The sequence below is a fragment of the Eretmochelys imbricata genome, chromosome 2 (assembly GCF_965152235.1).
Source record: "Eretmochelys imbricata isolate rEreImb1 chromosome 2, rEreImb1.hap1, whole genome shotgun sequence".
Taxonomy (NCBI): Eukaryota; Metazoa; Chordata; order Testudines; family Cheloniidae; genus Eretmochelys; species Eretmochelys imbricata.
In genome coordinates this window covers 236,775,590-236,798,825 of record NC_135573.1, presented here as the reverse complement: position 1 = coordinate 236,798,825, position 23,236 = coordinate 236,775,590, and the positions used below count along the sequence as shown (strand labels likewise).

Sequence of the window (23,236 nt, the reverse complement as noted above, 5' to 3'; positions counted from 1 at the left end):
ATCACTTTGGAAATGTCTGGAAGTAATCTGCCATTTGAGATGCTGGATTAGTTGGAACTGAATTATTCCGTAACTTGTCAAATGTAACTGTACAGTGAATTCCAGTAGAAGAATATGAAATACACAATGCCTTGGTGACCATTGCACAGAATCGCTTGCCAATCTGATTTTCTCCATAATTACACACTTGTTATACCACTGTCCCTGCCTGACGCAATTCCAAGTAAAACACTAGCAAACATTCAGTAAAAGCATGGATTTTATTTGCCTGCATGGCTGTCCTGAAAACAAAATACATTCACAACATAATGTGCATATCAGAAAAGGAGAGAATGGGTCTTGCAATAGCACAGTGCATCTCACACAAGGTCTGCCCCGTGTCCATTGAAGTCAGTACCAAGAAAACACTGGCTTCAGTGGAGTAGAATCAGATCCACATACGATATGCTTTGTTATAATTTGTCCAGGGAATGGGAACTTTGAGGAATGCAATGAACAAAAGAAGTGCCCAAAAGAGGTGCCCAAAAAGAAAGCACTAAGCCCATCACCAAGTGATTGGCCATTGTCCTGAGACAATGAGGCAGCTGGGTCCAGGGTACCACACTGGGCATCAGCAGACCAAGGTCCTCTTCCTATATCTACCATTGATTTGTTACATGACCTTGATCAAGTCTCTGAGTCTTCTTGCTTTAATCTACTATTCTAAATGGGGATAATAATGCTTATCCACCTTTGAGATCTATGGATGAAAAGGACTACGTATTTTGCAAGAGTTATCTTTATTTATTGTCCATTATTGTCTGTGGGGAAGTGATGGCCACCTCGGAATAAATTACTGGATAAAGTGAGAGGAAAAACGGTGCTTGAATGCATCAGAGGTCCATGCTATCCGTGACAGAAAGGGCAATAAACTGGAGGCATCACATTGCTGTGATTACAATATTCTAAATTAACAGCCTTAGATTGTCATTTTCCCAGGTAATCCAGGGAGCCTACCATTCTCTTCTTAGGTGTAGAGTGAATGTTAACTCTGGATCACAAGGAAGCAGGATCTTCCAGAGTCCTTTTCTGATATGTCAAACATCTGAAACCACTCACACGATGTTTCCAGTTAATACCATTTTAACACAAAGTGCTCTCCTGCATTTTAAAAGAATCTGGGGCAGCTCTTCTTTTCAGCTTTCATTTCTGACATTGTCTATTTCTTCCAGATTTAATTTTGAAGCATCTTACTTTCAGTTGTTTTCATACTCAAGGCCATCTTTTTGAAATTAATGTCTTTCCTGGTAGGAAATAATTGTGTGAGTTATTCTGAGAGCAAGTCTCTGCTAGGTATATAATCTTTGTTTCTCAATGAATTTAGTCTGACTAAAATTGGACAACACATTATATTGTTTTACAATTAATTCTGCCAGTCTTCACAATGTCATAGATTGACAATCTTGTCTTTTTGCCTTTTCATTTTTCTTTGAGCTGTACATTCCCTTATCCAGCAGCTTAACAATATCATCTGGCCACAGAGTCAGCAGGAAAGTTAATTTAAAAACAGTCATGCATTATATTGGTTTATTCACTTTTCAAATATAGTTTCCCACTTATCATCCTCCTTTTACTAATTCCTTTAGTCCAATGTCTGTAAAAAGAAAAATGCAAGGTTTTGTCTTATTTTTCAGATGGATCCTTCACACCCCTCATGAAACTGCAGAGATCCCCCATTTCCCTGCTAATATCCCTTTAACTCCTAGAGGCTCTGAACATATTTTTCCAAGGATTTGGTCATATCCACAGAGTCAGACTTAGCATTTTCGAATGGACCTATAAAACAGTTGTTCTCCTTATGTATTAGACTTCTGTCCACCATGATCACATCAGGAAAAAAGTTGTTGTTGAGATCATTTGTGATAACCTACTAGGCTAGGTTAGTTTGGTTATGTGGCCTATTTCCCTACCAATGCAAGCTTGCTTCCTTTGTTTGGTACAGTATACACAGGCGCCGACTCTGTGGGTGCTCCAGCCTTGGAGCACTCATGGGAAAAAAATAGTGGATGCTCAGCACCCACTGGCAGCCCCCCCTTATCCCCCCCGATCAGCTCTTACCCCTCCCCCCCCAGTACTTCCTGCCTGCTGGTGATCAGCTGTTCAGTAGTGTGCAGGAGGTGCTGTGGGGGGGAGAGGGAGGAGCGAGGGAGGGGGTGCGCTCAGGGGAGGGGGTGGAATGGGACGAGAAGAGGCGAGATGGGGGTTTGGGGGAAGGGGAGGAGTGGGTGCATGGCCTGGGGTGGAGTGGGGAGTCAAGCATTCCCCCCTCCCCCCCCGGCAACTTGGAAAAATGGTGCCTGTGACAGTATATTTTCTAGAACTTGATCCAGTCTGATTTCAGGTGTCTCAAGAGATGAGGCTTCCACCAGTTCCTTTGGGAGGAGAGGTTTCAGAGTAGCAGCCGTGTTAGTCTGTATTTGCAAAAGGAACAGGAGGACTTCTGGCACCTTAGAGACTAACAAATTTATTTGAGCATAAGCTTCCGTGAGCTACAGCCCACTTCATCGGATGCAGTGAGAGTATTTCACAATCTAATGAGGCCTCACTATTAGGAAACATATCCTAAATTTACCTTTACTTAGTGTCATCCCTTTGCTCTTGAGCCCTTGTCTAGATTACCAAACAGTAGCAGTGGGAGTGATTGTAACTGAAGCGTTAAACGTGGGTCACACAAGGGCAAACCCAGTTTCTCACCATTTCAGTTAATTTGGTTAACCAGGTTTTTTCTTCCCTACATTTACAGCTGAAACATGTTCAGTGCTGGTTCATTGGCAATCATTGTTAACAACAGTTGTCAACACGTGTTCTGTGTAGGAGAGTAAATAAGGCTTCTGGTTATATTATCCGAAACAATCCCTCACCTACATGAGGGCTTTAGGCTCTTTAAATACAGGAAGATAGTTATTAGCCACCCAGAATCATGTAGCACTGTGTGTGTGAATGAGACAGGGAAATTCTTTGAATTTTAAACCTATATGTTAACTGTGTAGGAATCTGCAGCTGAAAGGAAATTGTACATATAGAGGAGCCCAGATTCTTAAAGGTATTCAGATCCAAACTTCCACTGAAATCAATGGGAATTAGGTGCCTAAATACCTTTCAGGATCTTGTCGAAGGTGATATTTTTGAAATATAACATTTTACAATTTGTAACTCAAAGTGAGTAATATGAGTGAAATTTTGTGGAAGGGGAAGGATCATTGAAATCAGCTTTTTAGTTTAAGTATATATAAATTGCTAGACTAAGAGTGGACCTCGGATCGGATTATATGGTTGAAAGTGAAAGAATTAGTGGAAAACTGTATTTGAGACCCACCACTTAGAAACTTCAGCATGACCTCAGCTTGCCACAACATTGAAAAAGAAGGTTCTCAAAGCAGCATTAAAGAGAAAAGGAGGAAGGCTGAGTAATTTTCTTCAAGATTTCAATGTGCTCAGGAGCTTGCTCAGCAGGTGGGATTTCCCATGGTCTTGGCTAGCCAGTACTCACCATTTCCTGTTCAGTGCCATTGGTATCACATGAGGGCTTGTGATTTGGAGGTTTCTATTATTTCAGCCTTTAAAGCAAATCACCTTCTGAACTCCAGCCTGCACTTACTGGTGCTTCCAATGGGAAATATCATTAGGCCAATGGTGCCTTTTTCAGGCCCTCTGGAGCCCATTCTGAGTAACACATGTCTGGAAAATGCCCTCCTGACACTTCTCTGGGTTCCAGTTAAGTGCTCTAGTCACCAAAAGGGTCATTCCTGAGTCATGAATGGAAATTTCCAATTACGTTAAATATAGAATCAACTTCTCAGTGGGACTCCAGGTAACAGATGCCCATTTTGAGTTCAAAACTGTTGTTCAGGGTTTGACCTATAGCCTAAAACACCCAGTCATTCCACCCTGTTATGAATTTCTGCCCTTAGATACAGTTAACATTTCACTGCTGGTGTTGTTTGTGTAATCTTTTATAATTTCTGAGACACAATATCACTGTTGCCATCCCTCTGTGGACATTCTGAAGTGTGAGTGAACTGAGTGGTGAGCTTGCTGCCCAGTTAACAGCTATGGACTTACTGTTCCATGCAGTGTTGGGTAAGTAACCCTTAATTAAAAACATAAAGCCTACATTCTGTATCACATTCTAAATGTTATGCTCTGAAAATAGAAATCTTGTTTTCATTAAAGCTTTTCAAATTTGATCTAAGAAATAAAATATGGAGGGCGAGAGTGTATGTGAAATTTACATGTGATTATTTGGTAGATCTCACTACTTTAAAGGCTTGTAAGGTATTTTGGTGCCAACTGCTCCTGCAGTTCCTTCACACTGTTTGGCAGATTTTTCCCTACAGGGCCTGTTGGTATTTTTCCAGCACCGCTTTCCAAATGTTGATTTTTTAAAAATATTTTTTATTGCTATCAGTCATACAGGCTGTTCTCTGTTAACCTGCTGTCCACCTATCGATTAATATGACCAATTGGGAGAGCAGAACTCAGTCTCCTGACTCTGTCATCTGTGTGTTTCTGGAAGACTTGCTGATGACTGGGGATGTGGCCTAAATGACAGGAATTTCTTTTGAAAGCACTAATGGAAAAAATGATTCCACTAGAAAGAATTTTGCCTTTAGTAAAACAGCATCTTTACAAAACACAAGGAAGTGAGTCTTTAACTTAGAAGTAAATATTTTGCTTAGTTTTACAATCATGCTTTAAAAATGTTTTAGAACTTTGTTACAAGTAGAATTAAAGTGTCACTTGTGGGGCTTCTCTTCACTTTGATTTAATAACCTCCATGATAATACAGGACAAGAAGTCTTGAGAACCTATCACAACTTCATTATGGAGCTCCTGCAGAATGAACTAGGTATCAGTATTATGCAAATCTCTATTTTACAGCTCTTAATAGTGGACCAAATGTGCATAGACTTTATTTACAATTAAAGTGTGGCAAAAGCTCCTTGGAAGGGTGACCAGATGTCCCGATTTTATAGGGACAGTCCTGATTTTTGGGTCTTTTTCTTATATAGGCTCCTATTACCCCCCACTCCCTGTCCCGATTTTTCACATTTCCTGTCTGGTCACCCTACTCCTTGGTGACATTTGTAGATAAAGGCTACATGACAAAATTGGTTTTGTTGGTTTTTCATTTCGCTATTATATGAAATTCAAGGTCTGTAGAAAAAGAATAAAAATATGATTATTATAAAGTCTAATCCTGCTTCTTGGTGAGCTTTCACCCCTTTTATGTGCAAACCATGTTCAAGTGAATAATTATAAGTCATAAATCAAATAACAAAGCTATATTCCAGTGAGTTTACATGAGTAGTTAAGGTGCACAACATGCCTCTAGTACAGACCTGAAAATAGAAAGTGATTTACTAGCAAGATTAACAACATATTTACATTTTTAAAAATTGAGAAAACAAGCAACCCCTCCAAAAGCAGATCAAAGATAGTGAGATTTCCCAAAATCCAAACCACATTATTATTCATTATTCTTAGTATTATGTAATATGCAGGCACACGTGTTTATGAACATGCACTTGTTAATTGTGACAATCACATTAGTGTGATTACTAAACAACTGATAGATGAATCGCATAATTATTTGGTAAACCATGTCAGATCCCCTGAAATAAATGGGTCTACTCCTTGGGAATAAAATGAGCACGGATTGTTAACGTCTTAGCATTGACATCTGTATGAAAGAAACCACAAAAATGTTACCAGATTCATAAATCGAATTACTGTATTGGGCATCATAATTCTTTGTATTATCAAAAGTCATGTAGTCACGATTTTAAAAATCATTGTCAAGCCTATAGCCTTTCCTCCCAACACACAGAATGTTTAAATATTCTTTACCATGTTTAATTAAAACTTTCAGACGCCAGCACAGTACAGTGAAATCCATAAATCCATTTCGGTGATCTGCTCTGAGTCTATATGCCATTTCCGGGCTACAGTTCTACCTCGGGGTCCCAGATGACATTAGCAAACCAGTCAGAATCTTTCTCCTGGTGATTTATGTTTAGTAACAGAACACCACCATGGAATTACAACCTAATTATGTACCGTCAAGTGTAAATAATTCCACGTGTTATTCTGCGGGATTATTTTTACAGTTCAAGCGGTGTTATAAAGGGGAAATGAGGCGGTAACTGGAAAATATGTTTGAAAATGAACACTTTCTAAATTGCCTTTTCATTTTGCTCTGTCCAGCTCTTGCTCTAAAGTAAAGCTTTCGGAAGTTTTTTTCATTTTTCCTTCCTGATCTAGTGTTTCGCTTTGGAGTTTTGTTTAACTGGAATACAATGATAATAATACTTTCACGTCATAAACAGTTCACCCAGGGCAGTGAATAATCGCTGAGTTGCATGCTTTTCAGTAAGGCTGCAACAGTTTGCCCTGATTAAAAGGTACCGTCGAATATAATTTACAGGCTCCGTTTTTTAAAAGTATGCCTCCTATTCATAAAACAGCCAGCGTCTTTAATTATGCATTACTCTTGATGCGAACATAGAGTGGAAGGTAAGATGGAAAAGTGTAGGATAACAAAAATAAAAGGACGATGGAAAGCTCCGAGTCTGAACTCTGCAGTTTGCACTTTGAGAGCTGCCCTTAAACACCGGCCCTTAAAAACTTTGTTCAAAAAGTGGCAAGTTGTTTATTTTTTTGCTTCGAATATCTTAAATGTTTCTGCTTCGCGAAAGGCCACCCCACTTGCCCCACCAATTCTCCTAGAATACGTAACGATCTAATGAATTTTAAAATTAGGGTTTCGATCCATATTTTGCGGCCATTTTAACGCGCTTGTATTACTTGTTAAGCAGGTAGCATGACTTATCTACCTGTACATTACAGTGTGACATCACAGTGACACAAAGTGATGTCACTCATTAGGGCAGCTGTTGGCCAGCTGGAGCTGCAAAACATTTCCTTTGCGGACAGAAGCAGAGGAAGAAAGCGGATGTCTCCTTGGCTATTGCTCGGCCTGTCGGTCTAAAATAACGGGTTAACCAGCCCGGCGCTGCCCCGGGCAGTTGTAGGAGGGTTGCCCACCTCTGCTCCGAAGGAGTTCAGATTCCACCTGCGTAGCAAACAGCCAGGTAAACCTTGCTGGGTTACCTTGTGTGTTGAAGGTGTTTGGATGGTAGCAAGCACAGGCTGGGATGAATGTGCCGGCTTTCCCCGCTTAATCTCTGCCCGAGCCCGACCCACAACAGACACCCTGTCCCCGGATGGGCTGACAGAACTAGGACCCCAGAGGTCCCCCGGGCCCAGGAGCCAGGCGTGCAGCGCGGCGGGGCTTCGCTCCTTTGCAAGCAATGGGGGATAGGGCGGGTTTTCCGGGGATTTTAGGAGCAAAACCAGAAGAAAATAAGGAGCAGGAGGCTCCCGCCGGGCAGGTCTCTCTGCAGCCTGAGGCCAAGGAGAATCGCCGCGGAGCCCGGTAGCCTCCCCTCTGCACGGCCCCGGAAGGTGGATAGCGCAATGGGAGGATGTTCGCAGGCTCAGCTCCGCAGCTGGGAAACATGAGAAGGCTTCGGGATTCATGTTCCGGGGCCCCGCTCGGTAAATAAAGAGGAGCGACTGCCGCGGTCGGTGTGGTCAGAGCTCGGGCGGTGTGTGTAGCAAACATGCGGCGGGAGTCACAGTGGGAAGGGGAGTAGGGACCCAGCTGGATTATTCCCCACCGAGCGGACTCCGCGGGCCCGCCGGCATCAGGTATTGTCTCCTTGCCGCCCGGAGGCTGGCGGCCAGGCGCGGCTCTGCAGCCTGGCTTGGAGCAGGCTCTGACCCGCTGCTGAGCTGCCGTGTGAGCAGGATCCCCGGCTGAACCGGCTTTCTGGCTGCTGCCCCTCGCGAGCACGTCTCCCGGGCTGCTGGAGAGGGAGAGGGGGTGGTTTCCCCGTGTTTCGGTTCTCCGGCGTTGTTATGCATCCGTGTGTGTGTGTGTTTGTGTGTTGTCTGATGGGACTGACAACAGCACGGTAGCTTGCTCTGGAATGTGCACAAGCAGGGTCCTATTGGGGAAGTGAAGCAAAATCCTTGTGTCCCGGGATACGGTTGTAACTCGGGATGGACCTAGCTGTGCTGGATACGTACACCTGGGTCCTGTGCCGCGGGCATCAATGGATTATGTTAGCAAGTAATTTTGTGCCGTTAAGAGGCCCTGGCAAATAGTTTGTGTTTAAAATCCGTGTCAGAAGAGTTGGCTTGTTAGATTCAGTTGTGTTGTTTGCTCCCTCGATGTCTGAAAACACGTCGGCTGGATCATGGAAACGCCTTTGCTTTCTGTTGGGGGTTAGGACAGGAAAGCAAATGTGATTCATAGTGGGACCAGGCAAAATAAGCACTTGGGTAAATGAACCCTGTGAGGGTAGAACAGATGATGGATCCTTTTACCGCGTTTAAAGGACAGTTTGGATGGTGGGGATCCAAAGGCTCCTAAAGAAGAAGCAAGGAGGAGCTGTGGCAACTCCGAAGCGGTGTAATTGTAATACGTGTATCTGTGTGCAAACACACACTCAGAGCAGTGTGCACGTCCCAGGCCAGTGGATTCAGACATCTAGTCATATTTCACACGCAGCAGCCAAATAATGTCTGAATGGCATCCTTGCAAATATTGACAGTGGCCGTCTTTTAATTTCTGTGTACAGTAACTTAAACATTTCCCTGCGCAGCAACCTCGGGAGCAACTGGCGAGGGCGGGCTGGCCCGGCTGCAGGTTCCCGGGGCGGGTGGCGGAGGGGGGGGGGCGGCAGCAGCGGGAAGGGGGCTGTTCTTTTGGAAAACAAGAGCGGTACAGTGAGAGGGTCGCGGAGGAAGTCAATGCGCAGGGGACAGCTTTGAAAACAAACACAAAGCGCGCGGGACTCTCCCTACCATCGCCCCAGGGGTCGGCCAAACAGGCTTTGACACCAGAAGAAAAAACATCGCCTTTCTCCCAGAACGTGGCGTTCGAGTTCATGGCGCGAAGCGGGCCAGTCCGTCCGCCTGGCTGGACCGCGGCCTCATGGATAAGCCTGGGGAGTTGCAAGAAAAGGGTGTCCAGCGGCGCTACCTGCCGCAGCCTTTCCCGCGTCTTAAAAATAGCCCAGGCTCACCTTAGTGCCAGATGGGGGGTGCAATTAGCCAGAGACTGGGCCACACACCGAAGCTTGTAACCCCTTCCCTTTCCCGCCCTTCTCTTCTGGGCACGGCCATCTGGGCGCTGGAACAATTTGTATAGTGGGGGGTGCCCGGAGCCATGGACCCAAACTGCAAACCAGGCCTATAATGGCAACCACTAGTTCCAGCGCCTATGGCTGCCACGCCCCTGCTGCCTTCCCCGGGCCAGGCTGGTTTCAGCTGCCCCTCCACCTGATCGCCTCGGAGCCTAAAGCCTCGCCCCGCCCCCCGCCCGGGTCGGACGCTGGACGCGGCTCGCTGTGTTCTACCCGCGCTCACGCCGTGACTCGGGAAACACTCGTGTCCCCACGGCGTGAGGCTCCCGGGCGATCGGAGCGCTCTGCCCCCCGGGCTGCGCTTGCGTTTTGAGGATCTCGGGTCCTGTCTGGACGGAGTGCCCCACAATCCAGCCTTTGTGAGCTCCAGATAGCGGGGCACACCGCCGAGCTCCCAAGAGATGACTTTGTGGCTCCGGAGCTTAGTTAGCAACGAGCCCTGCGCTGTAGATCTCCCTCGCGAGTAACCTCTGTATAAAAGCGAGCCTTCAGGCTTTACGGGAATTAAAACAATGTTTTAATTCTCTGTGTTTTGAATCTAATTCCCCTGTAAAGTATTTACCATCCTGAGTTTACAGAGGTGATTCTTTTTATTGCTTTGGGGGGAGAGGGAGCGGAGAGGGGAAGCTCCAGGCTGTTGCGACACCCTGGGGAGCCCCGCGGATGGCGACGGCTTTTAGATAACCCTGGCTCCGGGGGAGATTTGACAGCAGGAGAAGAGATGATGGGGCAGGAATTCCAGTGAGAATCAGGGACATAGAACGGAGCTGTGCACACACCCACCACACACACTGGCTCTCACACACAAAGAGCAGCTTCACAACCTGGGCAACAATTCAGACTGGACATGGAGCTCTGTAGTGAACCGTGTGCAGCAAAAGCAGCGGCAGAAAGCTCCTTCCCTGCCAAGTTCGCCTTGATGTTTCTCGTGTTTAAATAATTACTGTGATATGACTGATTTCCTCGAGTAACCCGATGCTTCTTCTTTCCAGCACAAACCGAGTCATCTGGACATCCAAGCGGCAAGTTTCCCACTTACCAGAGTCTGCTGCAACTGAAGAACCAGGCAGATTGCAGCCGACCACCAGCCCTCCCCCCCACCATGAACACCGTAGTCTTTAACAAATTCAACAGCCAAGTGCTTTTTGAGGAAAACGCCAAAGAAAGGGAAAGTAACAGCCGGCCTTACCTGGGGGTCATTGACAGCCCACAGCACCCCGAAGTCCACATCCCCGACAGCCCTTCAATTAAAGACAACCTCAGTCTTCGGAACAGGCGGACAGGGTATGGCCCTCATTCTGATCACTGTAATTTGTGTTACTCTTGCAGCGCTACATAACAACAGAACCTAGCGAAGCAAGCGCGGTGTGTGTTGAATCTAGCGGTGTCAAACGATTGTTTGACTGGTGATTGTGAATATGTTTTTTAATCCTTAATCTCTTGAGATTCCAATTCCACAGCCATGGATAGTGGAAATTCCTGTAGCAGATAATGCAGTGTCAATCTTGTTTTACTGGAATGTGTGAAAGAGTGTACTTCTGTTTTGGATTACTTATCTCCTGCTTTTTAAAAATACAAAAACAAAAAGGGGTAAAATAAGTCTTTATACTGTTTGTTTTAAAATATTAACTCAATAACAACAATTAACAATTGTTAACAACAATTAACGCGATAACAGACCAGCAAGAAGGAAAGCCCTCTATAAATGATCCTTTCCATGGCATTATATCAAATGAGCCAGATAGGGCAGCTATAAAACACGAGCTCTAGGAAGTGATATCTTGAGATCTTTTTAGCAAATGGAGCCTTAAGAAAGTCTAACCGTGTAAATCAAACTGTCTACAAATTTGTTTTTGCTTTAAGTTTACAAGCTGAGCTAAAGAAAATGAACTTTATGTTTTGTTACAATGTTTGCAAGAGGATTTTAAAATAATCACGCTTTCATTAAAGCCCTTCAAAGACCGGGAATATTGGTATTAGACAGAGCTGTGCTAAAAATCCACCTGGCGATAAAACATCAGATGTTTAATGTTTGTTCTGGAACAGGTGAAAAGGGAGGTGGTGTGGGAGGAGGGGAAATAATAAGTTTTGTTAGTTTAAAAGTCTAATAAAATATACTTTGTAGTGTTGTTGTGATAAATCTTTGGTTAAATTTAGAAATTAAGGATTAAGGCATTAAAAGAGATAAGGAAAACGAAAAATGCTGAAGAGCTTTATTGCTGAATTTCCACCTTAAAGATTGCATCAGCTCATACTTTTAACTGCAGTGCTGGTTGGTAGGGCAGAGATTATGTTTCATCAAAATGTTATTACCAGCCGACTCAGACATAGATTTAAATAAAGTATTTTAAAAGACCGGGAAACATGCGAAAGAATCCGGAAAATATGGGAGAAAGCTGGCGAGGCCGGACAGCGACACCTACCGACAAAGTCTGGAACTACAACACCAAAATCACATTTCTTCCTGCTCCCTGTAGCAGCCGCTAACGATGTAGCAGGCATTTCATTGGGAACATATCCTGGACTATTTTTAATCCGATTGTATTTTTGTTCTTCTGCGTTTGGTTTATTGTTTCTGCTCTTTATTTCCTTAAGCATTTTAAATCTTTTAAACTAGAGTTTCACGTTTTCCTCTTTTAGTTGTTTTCAAATCCGAGATTTTTGCCTGCAAATTTGGGAAATGACACGTGTGTTTTCAAGACGATGATTGTCTGACCTCTTGATTTAACAAGGGTTTGTGCACCAATGAACCAGGACCTGCTTAACATCTTAAAGTTGTAGCGCGAATGGATTGTCTATCACTGGCAAATTAACTCAGTTAGATTAGCCAGATTTTTAAGTGTACATTCCCAAAGTGTTCTACAGAAGAACATATTTCTCGTGGCGATACAAAAGATGTAAACTAGGCAGGGAAGGGGTGCTGCAATATTTTCAAACGCTAAATGTGCTCAAGACAGAGGCTTCCTTAGATCTCGCAAACCTGCTGAAAAGGCCGATTACAAACCTACCAAAAATATTTGCAGATGCCGAATACCATACACCTCCTGATAACGGACGCTAATTTTGTACCAGACACGTCGTTGATTCACGTTACTCAGCAATCTAATACTTCAGCGCGGGTATATGTAGCCCTTTGCCACCGCCTTTCTTTTATGTTCTAGGAGGACACTGGGTTTTTATGGCAGGCATTAAATATTTTTCTATTGCAATCTCTGTTTTGTCTGTTTTACATTCCTCCCTCCCCTCTTCAGTGTCCCAAGGTCAGCCTTCTGCTTGTGCTTCTCACTGAAACGCTTCCACAATTTTCCTGCTTCGTCGTGGAAATCTAAGGAGTTTGTTTCTTCGGACAAAGTGGAGGAAACATTCACACTGCAATATGGAGAGCACAGTAGTGGGTGTAGTAGAATGCAATTTGTATTTTCTTGTGGGCAATTGGCCCCATGTCTTAATCCACAGACACGGAGGTTGCTGAACACAGTACTCTTTGGGTGTCAACATAAGTATTGTTACGTAGTGTTGTCATCATTCTTTGGGATTAATTTCACTCATGGTAGAAAACCATGATGAAGTGGAATGGGGTTTTTTGCTTGTTTGTTTTGCCAGAATGTGCTGTAGGACCTTTGCTGCAAACATATGGCACGCACGTGCAGTGGTGTGCATGGGTCCCTGTGTGTTACACCCCCACAAAGCATACGTACTCTACCTGTACTGTATGTTAAGGTTCACACACAAATAAGACATCGCGCGGGGGTGGGTTTATAGATTCTGTAGCTGCACCCGCCCCTGCCGCTAGTTGTACTGCACAGTGCGGCGTGTGTACACACACGTGTCTAGAGCTACAGCTCGCGTGGTGTAGTGGTGCGGTGTGATACGCACGTGTGCACCCAGCGTGTGCTCCGCTCTCAGGCAGTGAACTCCGGCTCCGGGGCCCCTGGGCCGCAGCCATCGCTGTGGAGCCGGGCGCAGGGAGGGAGGCTGCAGAGGGCGCCCCGCGAGTTACTAACCGGCCGGGCCGCTCTCTCCCCGTGCAGGGCCCGGCAGAGCGGCGGGAAGGTGCGGCACAAGCGGCAGGCGCTGCAGGACATGGCCCGGCCGCTCAAGCAGTGGCTGTACAAGCACCGCGACAACCCCTACCCCACCAAGACCGAGAAGATCCTGCTGGCCCTCGGCTCCCAGATGACCCTGGTGCAGGTAACCCCGCGCCTCCCGCCCCGCGCACTGCCGGCGAAAGCAGCCAACGTCAGGGACCGGCGGCATCCCTCCGCGGGCTTTGCACAGCCGCCGGGCGCCAGCCTCCCTCGTGTGACACTGTCCGTGGGGTGTAAGTGTAGGGCCACGTATCCCCCCACCCCCGGTGCTGACAGGGAGCTGAAGTCCTGACTCCGGCTGGGTGTGACCCTATCCTGAGTATTCGGACAGTATCCGAAATATTTGACACACAGGCAGCAGGCACCCACAAAACCCTCACCAGGAGACGGTTGAGGAGGCGGGACTAAATACTCTAGTTCGGGTGCGGTTTATATTGGCCGATTTGAAAACGCGAAGTGACCACCTGATTAAAGACCCCGTTGTAAGGTGCACACGCGCGGTACACGCACGGGGGCGGGGTTCAGCTTGCACGTGCCACCGCAGCTTGCGTTCCTTGAATGTTGTGCGCTGAACAAACGGTCACGTGCGCGTAACACCTTTTGAAACAGAATGCCCATAGCATGGAATCGCTCTCTCCAATGCTACGGGAATATATAATAAGAACCCCCCCCCACTATGCAACTAATTGGCTATCCCCTCTCTAACACCAGTGCTCACCTTAGTGACTGGACAAGTGTCTCTTGCAAAGTCCGTGGCTCAGCCCAGGCACACCTTGAAAAGTCTAGCTGGGGGCAGGAGAGGTCTCAGGAACAAAGAATGAGGCAAGGACTCCAAGCACTTGTTTAACTAATTCAGAACCAAACCATTAATACTTCCTCTCAAACAGGACTATTTCCCTACCACGCTTGCACTTTCTAACTTCATCCAGTCTGATGGTAGAACTGTTAAAACACAAGTTGCAAGAGATTCCTTTTTTGTGAGAAAGGGGTATACTTTTTAAATCATCTCATTAATGAAAGCAATTTTGCTTAGTCTTTAAAAAATCATCTTAAGGCAGCGACTAAGCATGGAAGATTTTAGCACAAAAGACAAATGTTTCAGAAAGTGATGAGTAGCTGTTCATTTCCCATATGAAAATGGGATAGAATGGAAAGAGCTATCCAGTCCTAACTACAGAGATCACTACTACTACGTATTACACCCGTTACACACAAAGGGTACCTGCATCTAATGATTCTGACTTCCCCATTTTCACAAGACTGTATATGCAAATTATCTTTATAAGATCTAGATAGATATGGAAGCCTATCTGGTTTTACTTACCTGGGTAAAACTCCTACTGAAATTCGTGAAGGTTGTGTCAAGAGAAAGGAGTATAGGATTGGTTTCCAAGGATTTGTAAATCTTACTTCCTTATATTTTCTTTTTTCATCTGGCACCATCTGTTAGATGATGGCATTACATGGTATCAGCTGTGGGGTGGTGCTATCTCAGGCTCTGATCCTGCAAAGACTTATACACTATGAATGATTTTCTTGACTGTAGTAAGACTATTCATCATGGTGCATAAAGATAAACAGGTGTGTATGTCTCTGTAGGGTCAGGACCTCAGTACTCCACTGTGTGCCACTTAGCAGATTATATCCATGTAGAAAATATCATCAAATATTAGAAAAGTAGGAAGGAGATAGGAATCCAATATTAGTTTGCATGTTCCCTCAAAGAAGACTGTACTATGAACTGTACTTGGAAGAGAGTACCTCTTTAGTATGTGTGTGAACTGAATGCACTAGTGAATGCAACATAGCTTTGACCAAAATAATATTTACATCCTGGAAAATGCCATTTATAACTGGAAGATATAGTTGAAACAACTTATCTGAATTTTTAAAAATAGATATGAAAGGATCACTCTGACTTTTTAAATGTCATTACATAGCACTATCTATAACTTACAACAGCTTGATATGACCATTATTGGTCTGCACCTTTAGAACATTTCTGTATTTTTACATGAGACTTAAAATATTTTCAGAATACATGTGTGGAGAAAATATCATTTCACATAGCTGGTATATTAGAGAAGTTTGTTTTTCTTTAGAAGTGCCACAGATTAACTGTATAAAGCAAACTGTATTGGATTGCTATTATTTAATATTTACATGATAGTAGCAATCACAAGCCCTAATCAGGCTCTGGCTTCTTGTGATAGATGCTGTACAAACATGGAGTGAGACATGGCCCCTGTTCCACAGAATTTATATTCTAAGTAGGATGCAGAGTAAAAGAATAATATAGAGCTAAATTAATCCCTGGCCATTGATTTCACCAGAGTTACACTGGGATTGAATTTGGCCTAGGCATTTTATGTGAAAATCACATTTTAAAGAATCATGTAAATCAGTTATTATCTTAATTTACAGAAGCACAAGATCAAAGAGAAACTCCATCTGTTTTTCCCATAATTCAGGTGTAGTATTCTTTTAATCCAGAAGTACCATAGCATCTGTATGAGAGATAAATATATATGTCTGGCTTCCACAGTAATTCCTGCGCCTGGAAGAATAAAACAACAGTATCCCATATATGCTTTTCAAATGCCAAAAAAGAACAAGACTGGAATCCAGATCAAAATAGTTGAACCCTGAGAATTAAACACACAGAACCAGGTTGTGATCTCAGACACACTGGTGTAAATCTGAAATAACTCCACTGAAGTCAGTGGGGTTACTTTGAATTGAGAGAGGTACAACAAAGGGCAGATTCTGGGCCATATATTTGTATCTGTTTGAAAATTTTATTTCTCATTCCAAGAGTTGCATATTCCAGATATATCAAACAGGGTGTTGTATAAGCGCCCTTCTAATCTAGTAATCCAAATGCCAAGGCATGTAGAAGAACCATGAACCATTATGTAATGTTTTCTCCTGACTGCATTCCTTCAAATTTTCTAAACAGTCTTACATTTCATCTTAGCTTTTTTCCAGTTCATCAATTCAGTTTCTCAGAGCTTTACAGCATCCTTTGTTATCACCTAGAATATCAGCCTGCGTTCACAGTAGTTATGTTCTCACTAGTCTTTCAAGCTTATTATCTACTGAAGCTGTTTCACCTTCAGTTGCAGACAGGCTTAGTTCACACCCTGCATTGACAATCCTATCGGAGGCCAAACAATACTTTGAAAACCCTTGAGTTTCCACCAACAGTGTATCCAGGGAACCATCCAATTGGTTTTATTGGGTGGTATTGTTTTCCTGAATGATTACCTTGTAACAACCCTGCAGAGATTCCAAGAATGATAAATAATTCTCATACATTTAGATGCATCTGCACTGAAGTCCAGCTCCTCTATGCTATGTTCTGGACTCCAGAATAGTTACAGGTGGAATTGTGCTGCCAATGTCTCCTTGCCTGCACCTGTCTGCTCCCACACATGGTGTTTGCAAGCATGGAGAATAAACCTGTATGAACTTACTACTTAACTTTACAGAATCAGCATTCATTCCTGCATATATTTCCTCTACAATTGGCTGGCAAATGATGCTGAATACAGTAGAGTGACTGTCCCCAGGCTTTGCCCAGTCTACATCTCGCCCACTCTCTCCAAATATGCAAACCTCCAAAATGCAGGATTTGCACAATAGGGCTTCTGCAGGATCATATGAAGCAGGGGAGGGTTATTATTAGGGTAATATCTTTCTAGCCAGATTTTGGGCCATTTTCGAGTGTCCTGATATTTTAATTCCCTCCACTGCCTCCCAGGTTTTTTTTAATTAATTTCCATCATTTTAGTAATTGTTTGTCTGTTGGTGCTGTGAAACTAAAAGGAGGTTTGTTCTATTTCCTGGCCCCTAGAAATTTAGAAAATAAAGGCAGACTTGTATGAAGAGCTAGGGTTTGGAAGGTATTACGAAGCTCCTTTATTTCTAATCACTAATATAAACACATTGGGCAAAATTCTGTGCTGATTTATACCTAAAGAACCCCAGTAAAGTCAATAGGATTGCATTGGGTGTAAGTTACTGCAGCATTTGGCGAGCAGTTCAAAACATTATACTCCCAAAATTGCGAAGGCAGAAGACCTGAAAGCAATGTACTTCTAAAAGCTGTCTTACAATTTACCCCACAGATTAGACTCCAGTTTGGAATCCAGCAATTTGTTCTGTTAATTTGCCATGAATATGTTATGTTTTCATTTGCACTATTACCACAGCATTTGATTTATTTTAGTTTAAATTTTAGTTTAAATATTCTTGTGAAATAAAAAAGAAAAATGACTGCATATTCTTTCCAAAAGGAAATATGAATGGCTTTATTGTTTAATAAGAAATTGTTTGCCATAGCAAGATTAATATACTGGTCATGTGCTGCTGTGGATTTAATAATATTACCGTTTACACAAGCATATCTATGACATAATTTATTTGGGCAAAAGGGATCATTTGGCTATTATCCCTCTTCTAAATCCTTGGCTCTTCTTGAGTAGAAAAGCATAATAAATCAGAATAATTTTTTCAGCAGTAAAGCCAAAGGGTCAGTATTTCTTGGGTGCCTGCATAAATACTTTTGACCATTCTGGGGAATTTCTAGAAGACTGACAAACATATTTATGGTAAATCCACCTGTTTTTTCTTGTTTACACATAAGGCTCTTGTTTTAATACTATGACGATTATTATTATTATTATGCATAAATATGGAGTAACCATACTTAATCATTGGTTGGATTCTAACACAAATTTCTTCTCACAGTGCCTTGTAAGCAAGTCATTATTTTTTTTTGTTTGCTAAGTTTCCTCATGTACACAGAGTAATATAATTCATAACCATCTTAATGGGTGTTTGGGTGTTGTTAGTTTAGGGTACTTTCTTTTATAAATAAATCCTAACTAATAGTGGTAATGACGTGTGCAGAGAGATTAATAGATTATAAACTCAGAAGGAACCACTGTGATTACCTAGCTTGATCTCCTGTATAACATAGGCCATAGGATAACAGACTTGTTGGGACACTTGACATGCAACATTTGAATGAACACATACGGATATACGATGAATTCCTGCCCTAGTTAAAGTTAGTGGCAAAACTCTCTTTGACTTTAACAGGGCCAGGATTTCATCCACAGTATTTTAGGAACTGTTAGGTGGATAGGCCTAATCTTCATTCAGCATTAGTGAACAGTCTTGTAGTTCCGTTCAGAATCTGTGTATAAAGTCATCTAAGGGGGAGTCAGTAGCTAGAGTGTATTTCTGAGGCAGGATCTGTAATACTATACATTTTGGAAAAGTCTCCTCTGTAAATGCTGAATTAAGATTATTTCTTAATAGTTGAATATTATTATTTCACCCTCTCATACCGGAAGGCTTAAAATATGAATATACTGTTCATTCATATTAATATGAAAAATGTTTAAAGTTGGCATGGAAAGAACATATCCACAGTGTTTGCTGTCAGGTTTTCAATAAATTGATAGGGTAAATCACTTTAGTTAAATCTAATTGCTTTTATGCAAGAGTCACACCATTTCTGTACGTGGCACTGTAATAGCACCATGGTAATCTGTGCAGGCCTGACTTGATAACAATATGTTTCTCATGGGATGCTGAGAAAATGGTCAGTTTTCTTAGGCATTGCACAAACTGTTAAAATATTCAACTGGACCCCAAATCAATCAGTCTCTATTATTGCACATATGAATCTAGAATTATACTAAATCCTGTGAAAGTCAGGTGACCAACGTTTCATCTGAACAGTTTGGAATGAGTTTGTTAACTGCATTAGAAGGTGGATGGATTCCAATACATCCCTTCTGGTTTACTATAATGATTGCTGTGTCAGTATGATGAATGTAAACAAGCAGCCTTGGAGCAGAACAAACATTACTTAGTCTTCTCTGCCAACTACAGTTTTGGTCTCCTAACCCATCACAGCAAACAACAGGGTTTGTAAAGCAATGAATGTGGCATTAGAGTGCTGATCCAGAGCTCACACTAGTTGCTGCGGAGCCCTGTTTAATGTAAAATAGGATTTAAGTAAAATCAAAGTGACAGGCTTAACGAGTCTCTTCTAAGTTCTAGGTAGAAAGCTGGACGAAAATTTTAGTTGTAATTAAGCAGGTAGTGTTTATTTTCCCAATAATCACCCTTAAATGGATTAGCGATCAAAATAATTAGCTAACTACTTATGTGCTGTTTATATACTTTACTGCAATAGCTGGATTATAAAACTAGGCCAAATCCATCTTTGAGATCCACACTGCAGCTTTCTGATAATAGGCTGCTATCTGTTGTGTTGCCTGATCTGTTGATTAGTTATTGACTAGGTTATTAATTTAGAATCCCCAATTAGTGCTCTGAAATTTGGTAGGTTCTTGTCCCAAGATCAGGCTCAGTATTATCAGAATTGCTGCTTTGGGAGCCCCATGGGCCATGGCAGTGACAACAACATTCCCAGTCATGGAAGACTTTCTATGACTATAAAAGTTTTATTATTAGAATAATTAGTCCAATAAGTAAACCAATCCTAACAAATAAAGTCATATAATATGTATAATGTTGTCAAGATGGCTCGCACCATCTCAGGTATATACTTGGGGAGAGCTCTAGAAGTTGAGACATATTTTATTCTGAGTCTGGCATGCCGATGAAGAACTCCAGTAGGTATACCTGAGACGAGATGTTTTATAGCCCTTGATGGTCCTCATGTATATGTATGCATAGCTCTTCCCTCCTTTACTATATCTTAACTTATTCCCCCTCATAATATTGGGGTGCCCTTATCCTATAGGTGAATATATTAATTAAGCAATGCTTATAAACATATACATCAATTGGATTACTGTGGTTATCTGCAGCTGAGCATCTGATAATGTTCCCTCCAAAAGTACTCTAATCTGATACAAACTGCTTTCTTGTGGTCACTTACCAGCAGTTCGAAACACTCGTGACTATTACAAAACAATAAACAAAGTCTTATGGCATCTTGTGATTTAAGGTCATTGTTAGTTTACTTTCTTATGCTAACTTGTTGAGTAATTACTCCTATTGGGTTGTAAGACCTTATACTTATGCTAACTGCTTAAGCTATTGTTATAGGTCTAGGCCTGTAGGTCTCTAGCATTTCTGCTATCCATTCCTTAAGCCTTTATCTTATGATTACTGATACAATTACTACATGGCTACATAATGACAGGTTTCAGAGTAGCAGCCATGTTAGTCTGTATTCGCAAAAAGAAAGGAATACTTGTGGCACCTTAGAGACTAACACATTTATTTGAGCATAAGCTTTCGTGAGCTACAGCTCACTTCATCGGATGTAGCTCACGAAAGCTTATGCTCAAATAAATGTGTTAGTCTCTAAGGTGCCACAAGTACTCCTTTTCTTTTTACATGGCTACAGGTGATTGAACATGCATTAGCTGGCTTTGCAAGGTAATAGGCCATGGTATCATGCTGATATCAGTGTGAATCACCTCTTCTACAGCTCTCTGTGTTAGGACTCTCACAGCACAAACATAGGGGAGGGCCTTGTGGACAATCCAGAGATCCCTCACATTCTGCTTTTCAAGTCATGCGGCTTTGCATCCTTTCTGAAGAGAGCCAATCAAAATACAATTAACCCTGGCAGAAGTAACCTGCACTCTAAAGTCCTTCTACATGATTAGTTTCTATTGAGATTTCCAAATTTATAGAATGTAGGCGGCTTGAATCTCTTTACTTACACCAGTGTAGCTCACTGATATCAATCAAGTTTCTCCAGTTTTACACTCATTTAAGTGAAAGTGGAATCAAAGTCAGCATTTCCCCAAATACTGCAAACATGACTATTCAAAGTCACTGTAAACACATGGGATCGTGTTTGGAATGTTTGCACAATGTAGGTGACTTGTCAGAGTCTATAGCATGTGTAACATGCTTCTTCACTTCATTAACACACAAAGTACTACACAATATTGCAACCCTCTCTTTTTTAGTCTCACTTCTTGGAGCCAGTGTATATCAGAAGGCACAACACATGTGTTAAATAATTTTTGTCCATTTTTTCATATCTAACTATTCGAAAAATATTGTTTTGGATAATTATCTATAGATCAATGTCTAGGTTTCTACAGTGACTCTAAACATGGCACGTTCCCTACATGCTGCTCCCTTTACCTTCTTGTCATCCATCATAATGTGCCAGCATAGCAAATGGCAGAATTTAGTCATTTATGTCAACATATTGAAAAGGGTTTATATTTTACTCTTTTATTATACACATACTTTATAGTCTAAGAATAGATGTTGCAATGTCAACTGGTAGATGATCTAACATGACTTTAATTTAAAAAACTAATAGTATATTGGAGTTCCTTTAAAAATTTCAGTATATTATCTTTTTTCAAAGATGCTGAAGTTAATATAAAAGGGACTTTATGGAAGAGTTGAATTAAAACTGACTATTATTAATAACAAGTGCTTGCTAATGCTTCAGAAAGAGTATTTGTCAACTGAAGGCCTGATCCTTCACTCCTGTCTCAGGCAAAATTCTCCATTCTCATTAATTGAGTTTAACACACACTCGGGCCTTGATACATATGAATACATTTCAGTCATTTTCACAAAGCATACATGAAACTTGTAAAACAATTAGCAGATCAGATTTGTAATTTTTTTGAGGAAAACCATTGCATTTGTTTTTATGTAGGTATCAAACTGGTTTGCCAATGCAAGACGTCGCCTAAAGAATACAGTCCGGCAACCAGATCTCAGCTGGGCTTTACGAATAAAGTTGTACAACAAATACGTTCAAGGAAATGCTGAAAGACTTAGTGTAAGCAGTGATGATTCGTGTTCTGAAGGTTTGTTGATATTTTTATGTTAACTTTGTTCCATGTTTCTATGTGAAACTAGAAAATATCAGATTCTTCAGAAAGGGTTCTGATCTTTCACAAAAAGCTTTCAGTGCCATAGGCTTTATTTTTCATGAGCAGTATGCCAAATTCTGTTTGGAGCTGTACACAAGTAACTCCACTATAGTTAATAGGATTACATAGTTTAACTGGGGGGGAGAATCTGGCCATACATTAGGTTTGTTTGTCCTTGCTGTATGTTATTATTAGACAAAATAATGCGTAGTTCTTTGGGTATTAAATAACAGACCTACTCCTTTAGGTACAGCAAAACACTTAAAAATGAGCTTTAAGGACATGGTTAGTCTAATTGTAATCAAAGGGCCGTAATGTTCCTGTGTTTATGTGATATTATATGCTGGTAGGGCCAAATCACTTGGTCACTTTATTAACAAAAGTAGTCTGATTAACTAAAGTTGAACTTCTCACATAGTAAGGTCAGCAGGATTTGGTTTGTAGTGTGATCATAGAAGAAAAAGCAGTCCTTGGAAAATTCCTTCACATTTCCTCTCCTCAGCAAAATGAAAGTGCAGTGCTGTGAAAAATTTTTATATGGCACTCTACTTTTGTTTTCTGAATGTTGATAGTAATCATACATTTAAATAATTTTCCAATAATTTTGTTACATGATATATGTATTTATCCACTGTAGTCATATTAGAAATGAGCCAATGCTGCAAAACATTTATGGAAATATTTGTTTGCCTTTAAATGAATTTGTTTCATCTGCACGGGTGGTTTTTTTTGTGTTCACTTTCCATAAAAGTTTAGTTGCAGGAATATTGTTTAAAGAGCAAATTTTAAGCAAATATTTCAGAGTGTTCATGGGAAATGAATTTCAAATTCACAATTCTTAGCAAACACAATGTTAAGAATTAAGCTAATCAGATCAGGGTATTGAAAGATACCATGTGATTTAGTTGACTGTTCAGATTTCAAATATCAAATGCATGGAATGCACTGTTCATATAAAAGTTACAGACAAAGCATTATTTCTAAAATT

General features: G+C 41.8%; 1 protein-coding gene across 1 annotated transcript in view; it reads left to right on the top strand.

Moving 5' to 3' along the window:
• The first annotated feature begins 10,356 nt into the window (after nt 1-10,356).
• Nucleotides 10,357-23,236, top strand: part of MKX (mohawk homeobox) — a 50,765-nt gene continuing 37,885 nt past the window's right edge. The window contains exons 1-3 of the mRNA XM_077809472.1: nt 10,357-10,538; nt 13,286-13,445; nt 22,029-22,182. Of these exons, the coding sequence (XP_077665598.1) occupies nt 10,357-10,538; nt 13,286-13,445; nt 22,029-22,182 (496 nt within the window). The remainder of the gene's footprint in view (nt 10,539-13,285; nt 13,446-22,028; nt 22,183-23,236) is intronic.